The following is a 22,394-nucleotide window of genomic DNA, read 5'->3' on the forward strand; positions in this document are numbered from 1 at the left end:
TAGCTAAAGGTTTCTGACTGAGGTTTTCCTTTGGTGACAGTGAGGTGGGGGGGGGAGGGGGAGTGGGTTTGGCTTGGAGGCAGATGAGGGGTAAGTCGGGGAAGCAGCAGAAACAGTGAAATGAATTGTAGAGAGTGTGGCCTAGTGGTAGTGCCACTGGACCAGTGGGCACAGTGGTTGGCACTGTTGCTTCACAGCACCAGGGTCCCAGGTTCGATTCCCGGCTTGGGTCACTGACTGTGCGGAGTTCTTCCTGTGTCTGCGTGGGTTTCCTCTGGGTGCTCCAGTTTCCTCCCACAAGTCCCGAAAGACATGCTGTTAGGTAATTTGGACATTCTGAATTCTCCCTCAGTGTACTGGAACAAGCGCCGGAGTGTGGCGACTAGGGGATTGTCACAGTAGCTTCATTGCAGTGTTAATGTAAGCCTACTTGTGACAATAATAAACATTATTATTATTATCCAGAGGCCCAGATGAATTATCTGGGGACATGGGTTCAAATCCAACCAAGGCACTTGGTCCAGTTAGGATTGTTTTCCTCCAGATAAGGAGTTGTGATGCAAAGTGTTTCCTCTGACATTTGGTGTTCTTGTGATTGTCCTGGTGAGTGGGAGCTGAAAAACTTCAATGAAATGTCTTCTTTCAGCAACACTCAAATTGAATAGACTTCTAAATAGAGTATTGAGGTAGAATCGTCAAAGCTATTTGTATAAATGAAGATGAATCGTCCACAAAGTGAATCCACCATTAATTTATTGCACTGTGCTCCCAGAACCTTCACTTGCTATGCAGTGCAGGTTTAGAGGGACAATAGCGCCACTGATGCAGTGAGAATCAGTTCTGGTACAGTGATGGTTTTCATGCCTGCACCTTGTACCTCAAGGGAGGGGTGGGTGCACAAGGTAAAAGGGAGCAGCAGTTTCAAGTGGGCAGGGTAACATTTTGTAACACTCACACAGCAGGTAGATCGAGCATTAGAAAACTGGTGAAATACATGCCCTGATTAAGGAGCAAAAACACAGAAACAACTGCAGCAAAAATCAGAGTTGCTTCCAACTTTCCATTCTTGGAGCTATAATGAACCCTTTAAATAGTCTGGAAATGGCTGTCTGCCAACATGTATTGCTCTTGGTTTTGGAACTGAAACCAGAACCAAATGATTATAGCTATCAGGGAAGATTGAATAAGTTTATTTTCTCCAGAAAAGATAAGGCAGAGGGGGTAACCCGATATTGGTCTTTAAGACTAGGAAATAAAATTGATAGGGTGAATGCAGAGAAGATGTTTCCGCGAGTGGGAGAGAATAAAAGTAGAGGATATAAATAAGATTGTCACCAATGAGTTCAATCGGGAACTTGGGAGAAGTGATCCTGAGAGTGGTTAGAATGTGGAACTTGCTACCACAGGGGGATGTTGAGGTGAATAGCATAGACTAATTTAAGGGGAATTTAGGTAAGCACATGAGAGGGAAAGTAAAGTAAGATGGGAGAAGGCATAAACCCTTACAGTTGGGCTGGATGGCCTGTTTTTGTTCTGTTTAATTCTATGTGGTGATGTAGAGGAAAATGACATTTGGTTCATACTTAGGGTGTTTTACCCTGATTTGTATAAAATGAAGCTCCCTGCTGTTTTCAAAGGGAGCACTTGGACCTAAATCAATGTTTAATCAATTGTAAACTGTCGGACAGCTAAAGTTAGTTGACAGCTTGATCTTTATACAATTATAGTCTCACTATGCCCCACTTTAAGATGTGCACGGAGCTGTAGCAAGATCGAAGTCATCTCGATTTGACCATTTGCAAGCATTCTGTCATCATTCCTTAACTGCACAGCACTTTTATTCCCACCAAGGTGGAGTGTCAACCAAGGCAGTGATTCTCAGCCAGTGTGTTGTGTGCCATGAAGGCCCCCAGCAAGTGTGCCACGAAAAGATACAAAAGGATTCAACATTCACATGAGTAAACTAAAACTAACCTTTGTTTTTAATTCCATGGTCAGCATCTCCAAGTCCCAAGGAACCTTGGGCCTCAAAGAACAAAGAACAAAGAAATGTACAGCACAGGAACAGGCCCTTCGGCCCTTCAAGCCCGTGCCGACCATGTTGCCCGACTAAACTACAATCTTCTACACTTCCTGGGTCCGTATCCCTCTATTCCCATCCGATTCATGTATTTGTCAAGATGCCCCTTAAATGTCACTATCCTGCTTCCACCACCGGGGATGTGGGAGTTGTACGTGTGCAGTGTAACAACCCGGGTTTGCTGCGACGGTAGTGTAAACAGAGGCTTCGCAGTCAGGATAGACAGGGGGCTCTGGTTACCTTTTTCCTTGAACACGTTCAAGAATTTGATGCAAGCTGCAACATTCTTGAAGGTGACGTCAAAATATCCATTGTTGGGGAAGTCTTGCAAGCAGAAGATGTCTGTTGCTTGAAACCCGCAGCACTCGAGCAGCACCCGCTTCATGAAGAAATTTCGGTCCACGGGTGACTCCCCTTCCGACTTCTTCGCTGTGACTCGGACAGTGTTTCGCACTCCCCAGCCTGGTGGTCGGGATGCAGCTGCAGCCATAGCTCATACGTTGAGTCTAAACTGTATCGGCGTTAGGCCTAACCCAGAGGCTTAGAACAGCTTGTAGATCCACAAACAGCAGCAGAGCTCTAAACGTTTCCTCTTCGACGACTTTAATCCCTCCGTGTTCTCCAATCCACGATCGACATCAAAATCCTCTTAGCCAAAAAGATTGTGGTTTCACAACTGCCAGGTAAGTATTTGTGGAGACAAGTACTGAAAGGCACTTGCCCAAGGTCTCCGAGGCAAAGGAGATTGATCCCACACCTCAGGTAACTGGGAATCTGCACATTAAAGAGAGACTAGCTGCCTCGCTCTAATATGCAGATTTGCTAAAAAGGGATCCAGCCCACAATGGGCAGGATTTACATCGCAAAGTCCCGAGATCACATTAGATATCGTGAGGTGTTGCGAGCCTGGTAGATCTCAGGAGCAGGGTCTCTCGGTCTCTTTCGGCTGCGCTGCACCACTGTGAGCTTTTTGGGTGCAGTGTGGCCATTAAACCACGTCCTTTATCACTACAATAAGCTAAAAGCACAACAAGCCATCAGTTAGTACAATTTTCATGAATTTACAATTAAACCTCATCACTGTTGTGATATGTATCACTGTAAATACACAAGGGAAGGGGTTAATGTAAATACACTACAACTAAGTAAACACTAGAGGGAGCACCAGAGACATCATGACATGCAGACATACAGCTAATGAACACATAGAATAGGACACGGCCAATGGGCAGTCAAGACACCCAGAGGTGACACTACCACAAGGGCGCTCACGTTCCTCGCCAGGTACGTCGAGCTGAAAAGTAACAGCGTGCAACTGAAGGACACCTTTGGCATCTGGACAAGTGAGCATCAGATCAAGGTAACTCTGAGAACAGACGGCAATGGAACCATCCTACATCCCCCCTCCAGTTTTGCCATTGGAGGAAATCGTGGCTACCTCTACTACGTGGGACAGCCACGAGTATGCCGCACCTGTGGCAAAAGGGGGCATGTTGCCGCCAACTGCAATATCACCTTCTGCAGAAACTGCAGGCAGGAAGGACACATGACAAAGGACTGCAAGGAAGACAAGTGCTACAACCTGTGTGGGGAGGCCGGCCATCTTTACAGGGCCTGCCCAAAACGCGGGGCAACGTAAGCACAAATCATCAGGAGGTTATTTAACATCGACAAAAACTCCACAGCACAGAATGCTGAAAATCAACAGAAGGGCCCTCAACAAAAAGTGGAGGCCCCAGCTCAACCTGACAACTCAACCCCAACCTCATCTGATGAGGAAGACTCAATGGAAGAGGACGGAACGAAGAATCAAGGACCCTGGGAAACGGTGAACAGGGACAAACGAAAGAGGAAACAAAAAAATGAACTGAAGAAACCCCCGATGGGGAGTGGCAAAAAGCGGCACCTTTCAACCAGCGGATTTAGCGCCGACACCTCCTCCGATGAGGGAAAACCAGACAAGAATCGGACTCAAATAAAGAGGCAAAGTACCAATGTGGAACGGGATGCACAGACCCCCCAGACCACAGACAGGGAAGAAAATAAAGCACGCCGAGATCATCAACCTCTGGTGGATGGGAACAGCAATATGACCAACGGACGCCAAACGCCGTACATTAAAAATAAGGTCACAGACCAACTCCAGAAATTAACAAGCAGCAACAACCCAGGCGAAAACCGGCCTGCAACCCCAACACCCACTGAATGCCACGACGAACACCAGGGCTGCACTACCCCCCCCCCCCCCCCCCCCCCCCCCAATGCATCCCCGTCGAGTTCACGGGCCCAGTGCGGACCAGGACAGCTTTCTCAGCCCTGCAACTGTGCAACAATTTGCGAGCACCACCGGCATGCTGGGGAACATTCAACAGCTGGAACGCCCAACTGTATAGACTCTGGACTCTGAACTGGTAAATCTACCTTTTTAAAATGGGGTTGAAACTTTCATCTATTAATGTGCGAAGCATTAAAGATACTTCGCGGTGTGTAACCACACTAGGCTACTTAGCAAACGTGAAAGCCGACCTACTGTTCCTGCAGGAGTGTGGAATTCCTCACCTCAGCAACTACAGGCGCTGGTCGAGCAGGTGGCCCCACGGGCCATCCATCTGGTCAGGAGGAAACAACTGTCGTTCCTCCGGCCTGGGTATTCTGCTGCGGGGAGGCAACTTCACCATCTCCGACGTTAAGGAGGTAGTGGGTGGACGCCTCCTTGTCGCAGACGTTAAATACAATAACGTCCCTCTCAGACTCATTAACGTTTACGCCCCGGCCGTAAGAAGTGAGCGGCTGGCAGTCCTTCAGCAACTCCCGCTGCTGTTGGCCACCTCCAAGCCTGTCATTCTGGGCGGTGACTTCAACTGCATCATCGATGAGGCTGGACGATCCAGCAGAGCCAACAGCAAACTAGACGCTGCGTCCAGGCTCCTGATGGGAACGGTAAAAGACGCCAAGCTGCTCGACGTCTTCAGCAACCCTGCAGACGGAGCGCAGTGTAGATACACATGGTCACGGCCAGACGGGTCCGTCCGCTCCAGGATAGACTTCTTCTTTGTGTCCTGTGCTTTCACGGTCAGGTCCACCGACGTAAGGCCGGTGTTCTTCTCTGACCACTGCCTCCTACTGGCTGACTGCCACCTGCAGGAAGACCATGGGACGGGCAGGGGGACATGGAAGCTGAATGTAAAACTGTTGACTCCAGAGAACCTTGAGGAACTTAAAAGGGATTACAAAGGTTGGAGAACCGTGAAACCCCACTTTGAGTCTCCACATCTCTGGTGGGAAGCAATCAAAGGGAACATCAAAAGGTTTTTCATCCTCAAAGGCATTCAAAAGGTGAGAGAGAGATGAGGGGCCATATCCAGGCTCCAAAAATGTATGCAGAATTTGCTCCAGTTGCAGTCAATGGGGGTTGATGTCAAGGAGGATCTCCAAGAGGTGAAGAGCCAGCAAGCCTCGCTCTACACCTCGGAGGCCTCCAAGGTTATCCTCCGTTCCAGAGTCCAATCTGTGGAGCAGGATGAAAAGTGCTCACGCTATTCCTTCCAAAAGGTGCACAGAGAGACCTCTGTGATCAGCAGCCTGAAGGAAGAAGATGGCTCTGCAAAGTCATCGCAGTCTGACATCCTGAGGATCAGCAAATCCTTTTATGCCGGACTGTATGATCTGAAGCCAACAGATAACACTGTTTCTCAGACCTTCCTGTCGTCTATCACGGAGGTCTTAGGAGACAGCGAGTGGGAAAACCTGGACAAACCACTAACTCTGGAAGAGCTGACAAAGGCCATCAGGTCCTTTGAGACGAGTAAAACTCCCGGAAGCGATGGCTTACCGGCTGAGTTGTATTCGGCTCTGTGCGACTGGATGGGCCCAGACCTGCTGGAAGTGTACGAGAGTATGCTTCTGGACGGCAGCATGCCAGAATCCATGAGGAAAGGCATCATCACCCTCATCTACAAGCAAAAGGGGGAAAGGGAAGAAATTTGAAATTGGCGCCCCATTTCACTGTTGAATGTGGATTATAAAATTCTCGCCAAGCTCATCGCCAATCGGGTCAGGTCTGCTCTCGAGTTGGTGATCCACCCTGACCAGACCTGTGCTGTACCCGGCAGGAAGATCTCTGATAGCCTCGCACTACTCAGGGATACGATCGCCTATGTGCAGGTCAGGAAGGTGGACACCTGCCTCATCAGCCTTGACCAGAAGAAGGCTTTTGACAAAATATCGCACACCTACATGATGGATGTGCTCTCCAAAATGGGGGTTGGGGAGGGAATTCACAATTGGATCAAACTGCTCTACACAAACATCTATAGCGCAGTCTCAATCAATGGGTGGGAATCAGAAAAGTTCCAGATCAAGTCAGGCAGGGCTGCCCTCTCTCGTCGGCCCTGTTTGTGTGCTGCGTAGAACCTTTTGCCGAGTCCATCAGGAAGGATCCGATTATAAGAGGAGTGACGATCCCAGGCAGCAGAGGCGTGCAAGTTAAGGCCTCCCTGTATATGGACGACGTCGCCGTCTTCTGCTCCGATCCCATGTCTGTACGCAGGCTCTTGAATGCCTGCGACCAGTTTGAACTGGCCTCTGGAGCCAAGGTAAACCGCGGCAAGAACGAGGCCATGTTCTTTGGGAACTGGGCCGACCGGTCCTTTGTCCCCTTCACTGTCAGGTCAGATTACCTGAAGATGCTGGGGAAATGGTTCGGAGCGGCCAGGGCGTGCACCAAAAACTGGGAGGAGCACATCGCCAAGGTAAGACAGAAACTGGGCTGGTGGGAGCAACGCTCCCTCTCCATTGCGGGCAAAACCCTGGTCATCAGGTGTGAGGCACTCTCGGTGTTACTGTACGTAGCGCAGGTCTGGCTCATTACCCGATCCTACACCGCAGCAGTCACCCGGGCCATCTTCAAATTCATCTGGAGATCCAAGATGGACCGTGTCCGAAGGGACACCATGTACAAATCTCTGGATAAGGGAGGGAAAAGCGTACCCAACGTCTCCCTCATCCTGATGGCCACCTTTGTGTGCAGCTGCATCAAGCTGTGTGTGGCCCCCCGGTATGCAAACACCAAGTGTCACTACATACTGAGGTTCTACCTGTCCCCGGTGTTACGAAGGATGGGCCTGGCCTCATTGTCGCGGAACGCTCCAAGTAGTTGGACCGTGCCGTACCACCTGTCCCTCGTGGAAAGGTTTTTGAAGAAAAACACCTTTGACCACAAGGCAATGAAGCAGTGGTCAGCACGTAATATCCTCGAGGCCCTCAGGGAAAAGCAGACTGTGGAGGACGTTGGATGGTTCCCTGAGCAGACTGTCAGAGTCATCTGGCAGAACGTCTCATCACCAGAACTTACAAACAAGCACCAAGACCTAGCTTGGCTGGTGGTGAGAAGGGCCCTCCCCGTCAGAGTTTTCATGTACACCCGAAGGCTCAGCGCCGTTGCACGCTGCCCTCGGAGTGGCTGTGGAGGAAATGAGACAGTCACCCACCTCCTTGTGGAATGTGCCTTTGCAAAGAAGGTCTGGAGAGAGATGCAGTGGTATTTGTCAAGGTTCATCCCGAGCAGCTCTGTGACACAGGACTCTGTGCTCTACGGACTGTTTCCAGGGGGACACACCGAGACAAACATCAACTGCTGCTGGAAGGTCATCAACTCGGTGAAAGACGCTCTTTGGTCTGCCCAAAACTTGCTGATCTTCCAGTGAAAAGAGCTGTCCTCAACCGAGTGTTGCAGACTGGCACATTCCAAGGTCCAGGACTACGTGCTGAGGGACGCACTCCAGCCTGGGGCAGCTGCCGCCAAGGCGCAATGGGAAAAGACCACTGTGTACGGCCTTGCCAGCAAATGTACACCGAGGGGCAGGTAACAGTGTAAACCCCCTCGGTCTGGGTCATTAACACTCCAATGTATAAAAGAAACATGACAATGTAAATGTTTAAGAAGGAATTGTAACGTAAAGAGCGATATGTGTGTAATGTTATCAAAATTGAATGGAAGAAAATCAAGGGAATGTGTAACTCTGATGGAAATGTACAGTCAAGACAATTCGAAATGTTCTGTAATGTTTATGATAGATTTTATGAATAAAGTATATTTTTTGGAAAAAAAAACTTGTCTCCACAAATGGGGATTAGATGGACAGCACTTGTGGGGGTCTGCCAGGGGATTGGAGGACCCCAGGTGCATGCCCTTTGGGCAGGGTGGCACCCTGGCACTGCCAAGGTGCCCAGGTGGCATGGCTGGCAGGTTTTGCATGGGCGCAATTGGTCCGGGGGTGCCCTGCGTGGGTGTTGGGAGGATGCGGGGGGAAGCCGGGATTCCATAGTGTGTTGGGGCTGGCGGGGGTAGGGGATTGCTTCGAAGGCCTCGGAGATCGGGAGGCTATTTTTTTTTTTTTTAATATTTTATTGAAAATTTTTGGCCAACCATCACAGTACATTGTGTATCCTTTACACAGTAATATAACAATATAAATAACAATGGCCAGTTTTATAAACAAGAAATAAATAATATATAAACAAAAACAAAAACAAAACTAAATGGCAACTGCCTTGTCCCAGATAAATATTCTCCAAAAATATGTTTTAACAGTCCAATATACAATTATCTATAACAACAACCTATACATATTATACTTATATATTAACATCCCTGAGAATCCCTCTGGTTCCTCCCCCCCTCCCCCCCCCCCCTCCCCCCCCTGGGCTGCTGCTGCTGTCTTCTTCTATTCCATTCCCTCTATCTTTCTGTGAGGTATTTGAAGAACGGTTGCCACCGCCTGGTGAACCCTTGAGCCGATCCCCTTAGGACGAACTTAATCCGTTCCAGCTTTATAAACCCTGCCATGTCATTTATCCAGGTCTCCACACCCGGGGGCTTGGCTTCCTTCCACACCAACAGTATCCTGCGCCGGGCTACTAGGGACACAAAGGCCAAAACATTGGCCTCTCTCGCCTCCTGCACTCCCGGCTCTTCTGCAACCCCAAATATAGCCAACCCCCAGCTTGGTTCGACCTGGACCCCCACTACCTTCGAAAGCACCTTTGTCACCCCCACCCAAAACCCCTGTAGTGCCGGACATGACCAGAACATGTGGGTGTGATTCGCTGGGCTTTTCGAGCATCTCGCACACCTATCCTCTACTCCAAAAAATTTGCTAAGCCGTGTTCCAATCATATGCGCCCTGTGTAACACCTTAAATTGTATCAGGCTTAGCCTGGCACACGAGGACGATGAGTTTACCCTACTTAGGGCATCAGCCCACAGCCCCTCCTCAATCTCCTCCCCCAGCTCTTCTTCCCATTTCCCTTTCAGCTCGTCTACCATAATCTCCCCCTCGTCTCTCATCTCCCTATTTATGTCTGACACCTTACCGTCCCCCACCCATGTCTTTGAGATCACTCTGTCCTGCACCTCCTGCGTCGGGAGCTGTGGGAATTCCCTCACCTGTTGCCTCGCAAAAGCCCTCAGTTGCATGTACCGAAATGCGTTCCCTTGGGGCAACCCATATTTTTCGGTCAGCGCTCCCAGACTTGCAAACGTCCCATCTACAAACAGATCTCTCAATTGTGTTACTCCTGCTCTTTGCCATGTTCCAAATCGCCCATCCATTCTCCCCGAAGCAAACCTATGATTATTTCTTATTGGGGACCACACCGAGGCTCCCGTCTTTCCCCTATGCCGTCTCCATTGCCCCCAAATTTTCAGAGTAGCCACCACCACCGGGCTTGTGGTGTATTTCTTCGGTGAGAACGGCAACGGCGCCGTCACCATGGCTTGTAGGCAAGTCCCCCTACAGGACGCCTTCTCCAATCTCTTCCAAGCCGCTCCCTCCTCTTCTCCCATCCACTTACATACCATTGAGATGTTGGCGGCCCAGTAGTACTCACTCAGGCTCGGTAGCGCCAGCCCCCCCCTATCCCTACTACGCTGCAAAAATCCCTTCCTCACTCTCGGGGTCTTCCCGGCCCACACAAAACTCATGATACTCTTCTCAATCCTTTTGAAAAAAGCCTTCGTGATCACCACCGGGAGGCACTGAAACACAAAGAGGAATCTCGGGAGGACCAGCATTTTAACCGCTTGTACCCTCCCTGCCAGTGACAGGGATACCATGTCCCATCTCTTGAAGTCCTCCTCCATCTGTTCCACCAACCGCATTAAGTTTAACCTATGCAATGTACCCCAATTCTTGGCTATCTGGATCCCCAAGTAGCGAAAGTCCCTTGTTACCTTCCTCAGCGGTAAGTCCTCTATTTTTCTGCTCTGCTCCCCTGGATGCACCACAAACAGCTCACTTTTCCCCATGTTCAGCTTATATCCTGAAAATTCTCCAAACTCCCCAAGTATCCGCATTATCTCTGGCATCCCCTCCGCCGGGTCCGCCACATACACCAATAAATCGTCCGCGTAAAGAGATACCCGGTGTTCCTCTCCTCCCCTGAGTACTCCCCTCCACTTCCTGGAACCCCTCAATGCTATTGCCAGGGGCTCAATCGCCAGTGCAAACAATAATGGGGACAGAGGACATCCCTGCCTCGTCCCTCTATGGAGCCGAAAATACGCAGACCCCCGTCCATTGGTGACCACGCTCGCCATCGGGGCCCTATACAGCAGCTGTACCCATCTAATATACTCATCTCCAAAGCCAAATCTCCTCAACACCTCCCACAGATAATCCCACTCCACTCTATCAAATGCTTTCTCGGCATCCATCGCCACCACTATCTCCGCTTCCCCCTCTGGTGGGGGCATCATCATTACCCCTAGCAGCCTCCGTATATTCGTATTCAGCTGTCTCCCCTTCACAAACCCAGTTTGGTCCTCGTGGACTACCCCCGGGACACAATCCTCTATCCTCATTGCCATTACCTTGGCCAGAATCTTAGCATCTACATTTAGGAGGGAAATAGGTCTATAGGACCCGCATTGCAGCGGGTCTTTTTCCTTCTTTAGGAGAAGCGATATCGTTGCCTCCGACATAGTCGGGGGCAGCTGACCCCTTTCCTTCGCCTCATTAAAGGTTCGCATCAGTATCGGGGCAAGCAAGTCCACATATTTCCTATAAAATTCGACTGGAAATCCATCCGGTCCCGGAGCCTTCCCCGCCTGCATACTCCTAATTCCTTTCACTACTTCATCTATCTCGATCTGTGCTCCCAGTCCCACCCTCTCCTGCTCCTCCACCTTAGGAAATTCCAGCCGGTCCAGGAAGCACATCATTCTCTCCTTCCCATCCGGGGGCCGAGCTTCGTATAATCTTTTATAGAATGCCTTGAACACTCCATTCACTCTCTCCGCTCCCCGCTCTATCTCTCCTTCCTCATCCCTCACTCCCCCTATTTCCCTCGCTGCTCCCCTTTTCCTCAATTGATGGGCCAGCAACCTGCTCGCCTTCTCCCCATACTCATACTGTACACCCTGTGCCTTCCTCCATTGTGCTTCTGCAGTACCCGTTGTCAGCAAGTCAAATTCTACGTGTAACCTTTGCCTTTCCCTGTACAGTCCCTCCTCCGGTGCCTCCGCATATTGCCTGTCCACCCTCAGAAGTTCTTGCAGCAACCGCTCCCGTTCCCTACTCTCCTGCTTTCCTTTATGTGCCCTTATTGATATCAGCTCCCCTCTAACCACTGCCTTCAGCGCCTCCCAGACCACTCCCACCTGGACCTCCCCGTTATCATTGAGTTCCAAGTATTTTTCAATGCACCCCCTCACCCTTAGACACACCCCTTCATCTGCCATTAGTCCCATGTCCATTCTCCAGGGTGGACGCCCTTCTGTTTCCTCCCCTATCTCCAAGTCTACCCAATGTGGAGCGTGATCCGAAATGGCTATAGCCGTATACTCCGTCCCCCTCACCTTCGGGATCAACGCCCTTCCCAAAACAAAAAAGTCTATTCGCGAATAAACTTTGTTGACATAGGAGAAAAACGAAAACTCCTTACTCCTAGGTCTGCTAAATCTCCACGGGTCTACTCCTCCCATCTGCTCCATAAAATCTTTAAGCACCTTGGCTGCAGCCGGCCTCCTTCCAGTCCTGGATCTCGACCTGTCCAGCCCTGGCTCCAGCACCGTATTGAAATCTCCCCCCATTACCAACTTTCCCACCTCTAGGTCCGGGATGCGTCCTAGCATGCGCCTCATAAAATTGGCATCATCCCAGTTCGGGGAATATACGTTTACCAAGACCACCGCCTCCCCCTGTAATTTGCCACTTACCATCACGTATCTGCCCCCGCTATCCGCCACTATGATCTTTGCCTCAAACATAACCCGTTTCCCCACTAGTATAGCCACCCCCCTGTTTTTCGCATCTAGCCCCGAATGAAACACCTGCCCCACCCATCCTTTGCGTAGTCTAACCTGGTCTATCAGTTTCAAATGCGTCTCTTGTAACATAACCACGTCTGCCTTAAGTTTCTTAAGGTGAGCCATAGTGGTGAGATTCCTCCGTTTTAAGGATAGAGAAATGGTCCTGAGATGGGCAAAGAAAACTCGGAGCAGTAAATGGGAGAACGCGGTGATCCGCGTTTATCAAGACTGAAGTGCGGAGGTGGCGAGAAGGAGGGCGAGCTTTAATCAGGCCAAGGCGGTGCTTCATAAAAAGAAGATAACATTTGGAATGCTGCAACCGGCAAGACTGTGGGTCACATATCGAGGGAGGCACCACTACTTTGAGACGGCGGATGAAGCGTGGACTTTTATTGTGGAAGAAAAACTGGAATGAGCGGGTTATTAAAAAGAACGTTTGAACAAAGTGGTGGGGCGAATGTGGGGGGCGAAGAGGGGGGTTAAAAAGGGGGGAAAGAGGAGTTTTATGTACTAATCCTGTGCTGTGGTAACTTTTCTCTCTTCCACAGGTGGTGATGGGGGGGAGGAGGGGAGGTGGAGGAGATGGGGCGTTGGCCATTGGGGGCGGGGCCAAGGGAGAAGCGCGGGCTTGGTTCCCGCGCTATGATAATCATGGCGGGAATAGAGAAGCAGGAAGGAGGGGGCGTCGCACGGTGCGAGCCGAGGTCACGGGGGGAAGCCGAGGTCGGCCAGAGTTTGCTGACTTCTGGGAGCAACATGGGGGGAGTAATTACGCTAGCGGGGGATCTAGCGGGGGGGGGGGGGTGGGAGGGGGGAATTACTGGGTTGCTGCTGCTGGGGAGAGGGGGGAGCTGGTATGGGAGGGGATGGGCGGGGGGGCACCGCCTGGGGGAGATACAGCTGCGTGGGAACCGGGTGAGGAGCTGGAAAAAGGGGATGGCTAATCGACAAGGGGGGTGGGGTAGGAAGCCCCCCAACCCGGCTGATCACGTGGAACGTGAGAGGGCTGAACGGGCCGATAAAGAGGGCACGGGTACTCGCACACCTTAAGAAACTTAAGGCAGATGTGGTTATGTTACAGGAAACGCACCTGAAGCTGATAGACCAGGTTAGGCTACGCAAAGGATGGGTGGGGCAGGTGTTCCATTCGGGGCTAGATGCGAAAAACAGGGGGGTGGCTATATTATTGGGGAAGCGGGTAATGTTCGAGGCAAAGACTATAGTGGCGGATAACGGGGGCAGATACGTGATGGTGAGTGGCAAACTACAGGGGGAGACGGTGGTTTTGGTAAACGTATATGCCCCGAACTGGGATGATGCCAATTTTATGAGGCGGATGCTAGGACGCATTCCGGACCTAGAGATGGGAAAGCTGATAATGGGGGGAGATTTTAATACGGTGTTGGAACCAGGGCTGGATAGGTCGAAGTCCAGGACTGGAAGGAGGCCGGCAGCAGCCAAGGTACTTAAAGATTTTATGGAGCAGATGGGAGGTGTAGACCCGTGGAGATTTAGCAGACCTAGGAGTAAGGAGTTCTCGTTTTTCTCCTATGTCCATAAAGTCTACTCGCGAATAGACTTTTTTGTGCTGGGAAGGGCGTTGATCCCGAAGGTGAGGGGAACGGCGTATACGGCTATAGCCATTTCGGATCACCTCCACACTGGGTGGACTTGGAGATAGGGGAGGAAACAGGAGGGCGCCCACCCTGGAGAATGGACATGGGACTAATGGCAGATGAGGGGGTGTGTCTAAGGGTGAGGGGGTGCATTGAAAAGTACTTGGAACTCAATGATAATGGGGAGGTCCAGGTGGGAGTGGTCTGGGAGGCGTTGAAGGCGGTGATTAAAGGGGAGCTGTATCAATAAGGGCACATAAAGGGAAGCAGGAGAGTAAAGAACGGGAGCGGTTGCTGCAAGAACTTTTGAGGGTGGACAGACAATATGCGGAAGCACCAGAGGAGGGACTGTACAGGGAAAGGCAAAGGCTACATGTAGAATTTGACTTGCTGACTACGGGCACTGCAGAGGCACAATGGAGGAAGGCACAGGGTGTACAGTACGAATATGGGGAGAAGGCGAGCAGGTTGCTGGCACACCAATTGAGGAATAGGGGAGCAGCGAGGGAAATAGGGGGAGTGAGGGATGAGGAAGGAGAGATGGAGCGGGGAGCGGAGAGAGTGAATGGAGTGTTCAAGACATTTTATAAAAAAATTATATGAAGCTCAACCCCCGGATGGGAGGGAGAGAATGATGGGCTTCTTGGATCGGCTGGAATTTCCCAAGGTGGAAGAGCAGGAAAGGGTGGGACTGGGAGCACAGATCGAGGTAGAAGAAGTGGTGAAAGGAATTAGGAGCGTGCAGGCGGGAAAGGCCCCGGGACCGGATGGATTCCCAGTCGAATTCTATAGAAAATATGTGGACTTGCTCGCCCCGGTATTGACGAGGACCTTTAATGAGGCAAAGGAAAGGGGACAACTGCCCCCGACTATGTCTGAAGCAACGATATCGCTTCTCTTAAAGAAGGAAAAGGACCCGCTACAATGCGGGTCCTATAGACCTATTTCCCTCCTAAATGTAGATGCCAAGATCCTGGCCAAGAAAATGGCAATGAGAATTGAGGAATGTGTCCCGGGGGTGGTCCACGAGGACCAAACTGGGTTTGTGAAGGGGTGACAGCTGAACACGAATATACGGAGGCTGTTAGGGGTAATGATGATGGCCCCACCAGAGGGGGAAACGGAGATAGTAGTGGCGATGGATGCCGATAAAGCATTTGATAGAGTGGAGTGGGATTATTTGTGGGAGGTGTTGAGGAGATTTGGTTTTGGAGAGGGGTATGTTAGATGGGTGCAGCTGTTGTATAGGGCCCCGATGGCGAGCGTGGTCACGAATGGACGGGGATCTGCATATTTTCGGCTCCATAGAGGGACAAGGCAGGGATGCCCTCTGTCCCCAATATTGTTTGCACTGGCGATTGAGCCCCTGGCGATAGCGTTGAGGGTTTCCAAGAAGTGGAGGGGAGTACTTAGAGGAGGAGAAGAACACCGGGTATCTTTGTATGTGGACGATTTGCCACTATACGTGGCAGACCCGGCGGAGGGGATGCCAGAAATAATGCGGATACTTGGGGAGTTTGGGGATTTTTCAGGGTATAAATTGAACATGGGGAAAAGTGAGTTGTTTGTGGTGCATCCAGGGGAGCAGAGTAGAGAAATAGAGGACCTACCGTTGAGGAAGGTAACAAGGGACTTTCGTAACCTGGGGATCCAGATAGCCAAGAATTGGGGCACATTGCATAGGTTAAACTTAACGCGGTTGGTGGAACAAATGGAGGAGGATTTCAAGAGATGGGATATGGTATCCCTGTCACTGGCAGGGAGGGTGCAGGCGGTTAAGATGGTGGTCCTCCCGAGATTCCTCTTTGTGTTTCAGTGCCTCCCGGTGGTGATCACGAAGGCTTTTTTTAAAAGGATTGAAAAGAGCATCATGGGTTTTGTGTGGGCCGGGAAGACCCCGAGAGTGAGGAAGGGATTCTTACAGCGTAGCAGGGATAGGGGGGGGGCTGGCACTACCGAGCCTAAGTGAGTATTATTGGGCCGCTAATATTTCAATGGTGAGTAAGTGGATGGGAGAGGAGGAGGGAGCGGCGTGGAAGAGATTAGAGAGGGCGTCCTGTAGGGGGACTAGCCTACAGGCTATGGTGACAGCCCCATTGCCGTTCTCACCGAGGAACTACACCACAAGCCCGGTGGTGGTGGCTACACTGAAGATTTGGAGACAGTGGAGACGGCATAGGGGAAAGACTGGAGCCTTGGGGGGGTCCCCGATAAGAAACAACCATAGGTTTGCCCCGGGGGGAATGGATGGGGGATATGGAATGTGGCAAAGAGCAGGAATAACGCAACTGAAAGATCTGTTTGTGGATGGGAAGTTCGCGAGTCTGGGAGCGCTGACCGAGAAATATGGGTTGCCCCAAGGGAATGCATTCAGGTATATGCAACTGAGGGCTTTTGCGAGGCAACAGGTGAGGGAATTCCCGCAGCTCCCGACAGAAAAGGTGCAGGACAGAGTGATCTCAAAGACATGGGTGGGGGATGGTAAGGTATCAGATATATATAGGGAAATGAGGGACGAAGGGGAGACTATGGTAGATGAACTAAAAGGGAAATGGGAAGAAGAGCTGGGGGAGGAGATCGAGGAGGGGCTGTGGGCAGATGCCCTAAGCAGGGTAAACTCGTCGTCCTCGTGTGCCAGGCTAAGCCTGATTCAGTTACGGAGCACGGCTCAGTAAATTTTTTGGGGTGGAGGATAGGTGTGCGAGGTGCTCGAGAAGCCCAGCGAATCATACCCATATGTTTTGGTCATGCCCGGCACTACAGGGGTTATGGATGGGGGTGACAAAGGTGCTTTCAAAAGTAGTGGGGGTCCGGGTCGAACCAAGCTGGGGGTTGGCTATATTTGGGGTTGCACAAGAGCCGGGAGTGCAGGAGGCGAGAGAGGCCGATGTTTTGGCCTTTGCGTCCCTAGTAGCCCGGCGCAGGATATTGTTAATGTGGAAAGAAGCCAAGCCCCCGGGGGTGGAGACCTGGATAAATGACATGGCAGGGTTCATAAAGCTAGAGCGGATTAAGTTCATTCTAAGGGGGTCGGCTGAAGGGTTCACCAGGTGGTTGCAACCGTTCGTCGAATACCTCGCAGAAAGATAGATGGAATGGAAAAAAGAAGGCAGCAGCAGCAGCCCAGGATCGGGGGGGGGGGGGGGGGGGGGGGGAGGAGGAACCAGAAGGACTCTCAGGGTTGTTAATATATACTGTATAATATGTATAGGTCGTTGCGACAGATAATTATATATTGGACTGTTAAATTATATTTTTGGAGAGTGTTACTTGTGATAAGGCAGTTGCCAATTAGGGTTAGTTTTCATTTTTGTTATTTATTGTTTATTCATTTTTTGTTTATAAAATAGGTCATTGTTATTTGTGTTGTTATAATATTGTGTAAAGGATGCACAATGTACTGTGTTGGTTGACCAAAAATTTTCAATAAAATATTTATTGAAAAAAAAAGTTTCTTAAGGTGTGCGAGTACTCGTGCCCTCTTTATCGGCCCGTTCAGCCCTCTCACATTCCACGTGATCAACCGGGTTGGGGGGCTTTTTACCCCCCCCCCCCACTTGTCGATTAGCCATCCCCTTTTTCCAGCTCCTCACCCGGTTCCCACGCAGCTGTGTCCCCCCCAGGCGGTGCCCTCCCGCCCACCCCACCCCATTCCGGCTCCCCCCTCTCCCCAGCAGCAGCAACCCAGTAACTCCCCCCCTCCCACCCCCCCCCCCCCCCCCGCTAGATCCCCCACTAGCGTAGTTACACCCCCCATGTTGCTCCCAGAAGTCAGCAAACTCTGGCCGACCTCGGCTTCCCCCCGTGACCTCGGCTCGCACCGTGCGACGCCCCCTCCTTCCTGCTTCCCTATTCCTGCCATGATTATCATAGCGCGGGAACAAGGCCCGTGCTTCCCTTTTGGCCCCGCCCCCCCATGGCCAATGCCCCATCTCCCCCACCTCCCTTCCTCCCTCCACCACCACCTGTGGAAGAGAGAAACGTTACCGCATCGCAGGATTAATAACATAAAACTCCTCTTTCCCCCCTTTTTCCCCCCTCTTCGCCCCCATACTCGCCCCACCACTTTGTTTCAAACGTTCTTTTTTAATAACCCGCTTATTCTAGTTTTTCTTCCACAATAAAAGTCCACGCCTCATCCGCCGTCTCAAAGTAGTGGTGCCTCCCTTGATATGTGACCCACAGTCTTGCCGGTTGCAGCATTCCAAATTTTATCTTCTTTTTGTGAAGCACCGCCTTGGCCCGATTAAAGCTCGCCCTCCTTCTCGCCACCTCCGCACTCCAGTCTTGATATACGCGGATCACCGCGTTCTCCCACCGACTGCTCCGAGTTTTCTTTGCCCATCTAAGGACCATCTCTTTGTCCTTAAAACGGAGGAATCTCACCACTATGGCTCTCGGAATTTCTCCTGCTCTCGGTCCTCGCGCCATCACTCGGTATGCTCCCTCCACCTCCAGCGGACCCGCCGGGGCCTCCGCTCCCATTAACGAGTGCAGCATCGTGCTCACATATGCCCCGACGTCTGCTCCTTCTGCACCTTCAGGAAGACCAAGAATCCTTAAATTATTCCTCCTCGCGTTATTCTCCAGCACCTCCACTCTTTCCACACATCGTTTATGGTGTGCCTCGTGCATCTCCGTCTTCACCACCAGGCCCTGTATATCGTCCTCGTTCTCGGCAGCCTTTGCCTTCACGACCCAAAGCTCCCGCTCCTGGGTCTTTTGCTCATCCTTTAGCCCTTCAATCGCCTGTAATATCGGGGCCAACAGCTCCTTCTTCATTTCCTTTTTAAGTTCTTCCACACAGCATTTCAAAAACTCTTGTTGTTCAGGGCCCCATGTTAAACTGCCACCTTCCGTCGCCATCTTGGTTCTTGCTTGCCTTCCTTGCCGCTGCTCCAAAGGATCCACTGCAATCTGGCCACTTCCCTCTCCTTTTTCCATCCGTTTCCAGGGGGGATTCCCTTCTGGTTTACCGCACAGAGCTTCGAGCCGTTAAAATTGCCGTTTAAGAGCCCAAAATTCCGTTCCACCGGGAGCTGCCGAAACGTGCGACTTAGCTGGTCATCGCCGCACCCGGAAGTCGACCCGGGAGGCTATTTAACAACGGTGGCCGAATTCTCACTATGCTGGAGTTCTGCCAAGCAGAGCACCTCAGTACAAAACAGGGCTATGTGCGGCCTTGGCCGCGCATTCTCTGTTGCGGCCCCTTATCAAACGCCTTGTGTTGTTCGGCGCTTCGAGAAACACACGGCTAAACACACTTCCTATGGGTCTTTGTTACCATTTAGTAAAATTGTGCCCACAGACATTTTCTCAATGACAGTTTGGTTGGAGAAAATAGATGTGCCTCAATTTTTTTTAATGGTATAAAGGTGTCCAGTGACAGATGAAAGGTTGGGAACCAATTGCAAACAGATGTTGAAGCATCCAAGCTGATGCACTCCTGTGCCTGCTCAGTGAGCACAGCATCCACTTCAGCAACAGATAGTCCAGTTTTTACAGCAGTCTTCCATCAGCTAATGCAGACACCATTAGCTGCTTCACAATGAAGGCAGTGTGGCTCCTTCCTAATGCGCACAAATGATGTTTCTGCAGTCAGATAATACCTGAACATTAATTGAGCACAAACCATTTCTCTGAGGACATGGAGTTGGGGTGAAAAGCCCTGACACTACAATATGCAATTCCGAGTCAGAGCTTTTGGAGTCTTGTGCAGCTGATGCTTTGAAGATTTAAATTTGATGGGCCGAATGGTCTTTTCACACTTGCTTCTAAAATGCAGAGGAAGAAAGCCTCTTATTTCCTAGCGATTTTATTTTTACTTCTCTGAATTTACCAAAGAGTACTTAAGCTTTATTTAGTCTCTCAATCTATCTAAGAGCAAATATAATTAAGCTCTAATTGGCCTCAAAATCCCGCTAAGAGCAATTAAGCTATAACTGATCTCAGTATTTCCAAGAGCAAGTAAACATAAAAACAGAAACAGGAGCAGAAAAGGCAATTTGGCCTCTCGGCCTCGCACTTGGCCTCCACATCCTGCCTGCCCCCACCCCATAGCCCTATACTCCCCTCTGATCAAATATCTGTCTAGTTCAGCCCAACAACTCCCACTCTCCACTGCTCTCTGGGGTAGTGAATTCCAAAGAATAACAACACAGAGATGACCTGCCTAATGGCCTCTTTCTGTGCTGAATGATTCAAAATGACAGTCAGGTCTAAGATCTACATTCAGAGTTTCATATTGAGGAGGCAACTGCCAACCAACTGAGTTACTCGACAGAGGGCTGTATTCTCCGGCGGCATGTCGTTCGCTGACGGCGTAACTCTCTATTCCCTCGGGCTTGTCAATGGGATTTCCCACTGAAGCCGGCACAGGCGGTCAAGAACCCGTGGGCAGGGCTGTGCTGCCGGCAGGAAACAGGGAATCCCAACAACCGGAAAATTCCGGCCAGAATGTTTTCATAGTTCATAGAGTTCATAGAAATTACAGTGCAGAAAGAGGCTACTCGGACCATCGGGTCAGCACCGGCCCTTGGAAAGAGCCCCCTACTCAAGTTCACATCTCCACCCTATCCTCGTAACCCAGTAACCTAACCCAACTATTTTGGGCACTAAGGGGCAATTTAACATAACACCTAACCTGCACGTCTTTGGACTGTGGAAGGACACTCCGCACCAGGAGGAAACCTACGCAAACACGGGGAGAACGTGCAGACTCCGCACAGACAGTGACCCGAGGCTGGGAATCGGACCTGGGACCCTGGAGCTGTGAAGCAACTGTGCTAACCACTGTGCTACCGTGCCACCCAATTGTGCACCTCCATGTTTCTATGCTGAACAACCCCAACAAGAAAGCAGATTCTGTTACTTTCCCCAATTTGAATGAACATAGAACATAGAAATTACAGTGCAGAAGGAGACCATTCGGCCCATCCAGTCTGCACCGGCCCACATAAGCCCTCACGTCCACCCTATCCCTGTAACCCAATAACCCCTCCTAACCGTTTTGGTCACTAAGGGTAATTTATCGTGGCCAATCCACCTAACTTGCATGTCTTTGGACTGTGGGAGGAAACCGGAGCACCCGGAGGAAACCTGGAGCTCCAGGAACAGTGTTGCAAACCTTCGCCAACAGATAGACTGTTTTGATAGTGACAGCTCAAATCACAACCATTCCTCTCATCCAGAAAGCAACACACCAAATAGCAGAATTTCTCTTTTTCTCTCTCTCTCTCTCTCTAGGTGATGAGTTGGAGTACATCAGACCAAATGTCTACAGGAACATTGCAAAGCAGTTGAATATCTCGGTCAGTTCTGAAAGCATCGTGTCAGACGCATTCCTGGCTGTCGCCACAGAGCTTTTCTCTGCAGGTAAATTCCAGAAATATTAACTCAGTTGTCTATCTGACAAGTAGGAATGGGATGCTGCTCCCAATGTAGTCATGCTGTTGGGCAACGTCTGTTCTATGTGTAAAACGTACATCACTAATCCTAGCTATTCCCAGAGATTCGTATCTTGTTTTTTTCAGTTTATCTATTTGTATGGCTTTGCATTCCTGCTATTTATTCCCTGCAATAATTTACGGACGAGCACGAACAAGCAGTCTGCTCCCAGACTCTGCCAATACTGAGGCATGATGTAACTGTAGAGCATCCCATGTGATTGCACCAATCAATCTTTCCTTTCCTGTGGTGAAGTGACTTTTCTGCTTGGCACACCTCCATCCAAAGTGGTAACTGACATGAGGAACTGGCACTTCAGCAAAAGATGCCGGCTGAGACGCAATATTTACCTATTTCTAATTTTTCACTCTATTTACCACTGCATTTCTGATCATTTAGTGTTTATCTTCTCTCTTTGATTCCTTAATTGCTGCAGGTATCATTGTGTGTCACTTCGTCCTATAATTCAGGTAGAGGCTTGCCAATTCCTTCGTGTACATTCATGAAATAGCTCTCAGTCGCCAGTCCAGATGCTGTAATAATAATAATCGCTTATTGTCACAAGTAGGCTTCAATGAAGTTACTGTGAAAAGTCCCTAGTCGCCACATTGCGGCGCCTGTTCGGGGAGGCTGCTACGGGAATTGAACCCGCGCTGCTGGCATTGTTCTCCATTACAAGCCAGCTGTTTAGCCCGCTGTGCTAAACCCGCCCCTTGTAAGAGATATGCCTGCTCCTGTCTTCATCGCACACTGGCTAGTTGAAATCCGAAACTTTCTAGCCCAAAAACTGGTTGATGCCGGGCATCAATGAAAATTTCAAAACCAATATATTTTTGTTTGGTGAGAGTAGTCTGAAGTATGGAACCAAGGGGACGGATGGAGTTAAGATACAGATCAATCATGGCCCAACTGAGTGGCTGAACAGCTGGGGCGGTTGATT

The 22,394-nt window shown here is 50.4% G+C and overlaps 1 protein-coding gene across 2 annotated transcripts in view; it reads left to right on the forward strand.

The window, feature by feature from the left end:
* The window catches only part of boka (BCL2 family apoptosis regulator BOK a), a 123,323-nt gene that overhangs the window by 47,839 nt on the left and 53,090 nt on the right, over positions 1–22,394 (forward strand). For both annotated transcript variants that reach the window (XM_072474931.1, XM_072474932.1), the window contains exon 3: positions 21,254–21,382. In XM_072474931.1, the coding sequence (XP_072331032.1) occupies positions 21,254–21,382 (129 nt within the window). The remainder of the gene's footprint in view (positions 1–21,253; positions 21,383–22,394) is intronic.

The sequence above is a fragment of the Scyliorhinus torazame genome, chromosome 14 (assembly GCF_047496885.1).
Source record: "Scyliorhinus torazame isolate Kashiwa2021f chromosome 14, sScyTor2.1, whole genome shotgun sequence".
NCBI classification, from domain to species: Eukaryota; Metazoa; Chordata; class Chondrichthyes; order Carcharhiniformes; family Scyliorhinidae; genus Scyliorhinus; species Scyliorhinus torazame.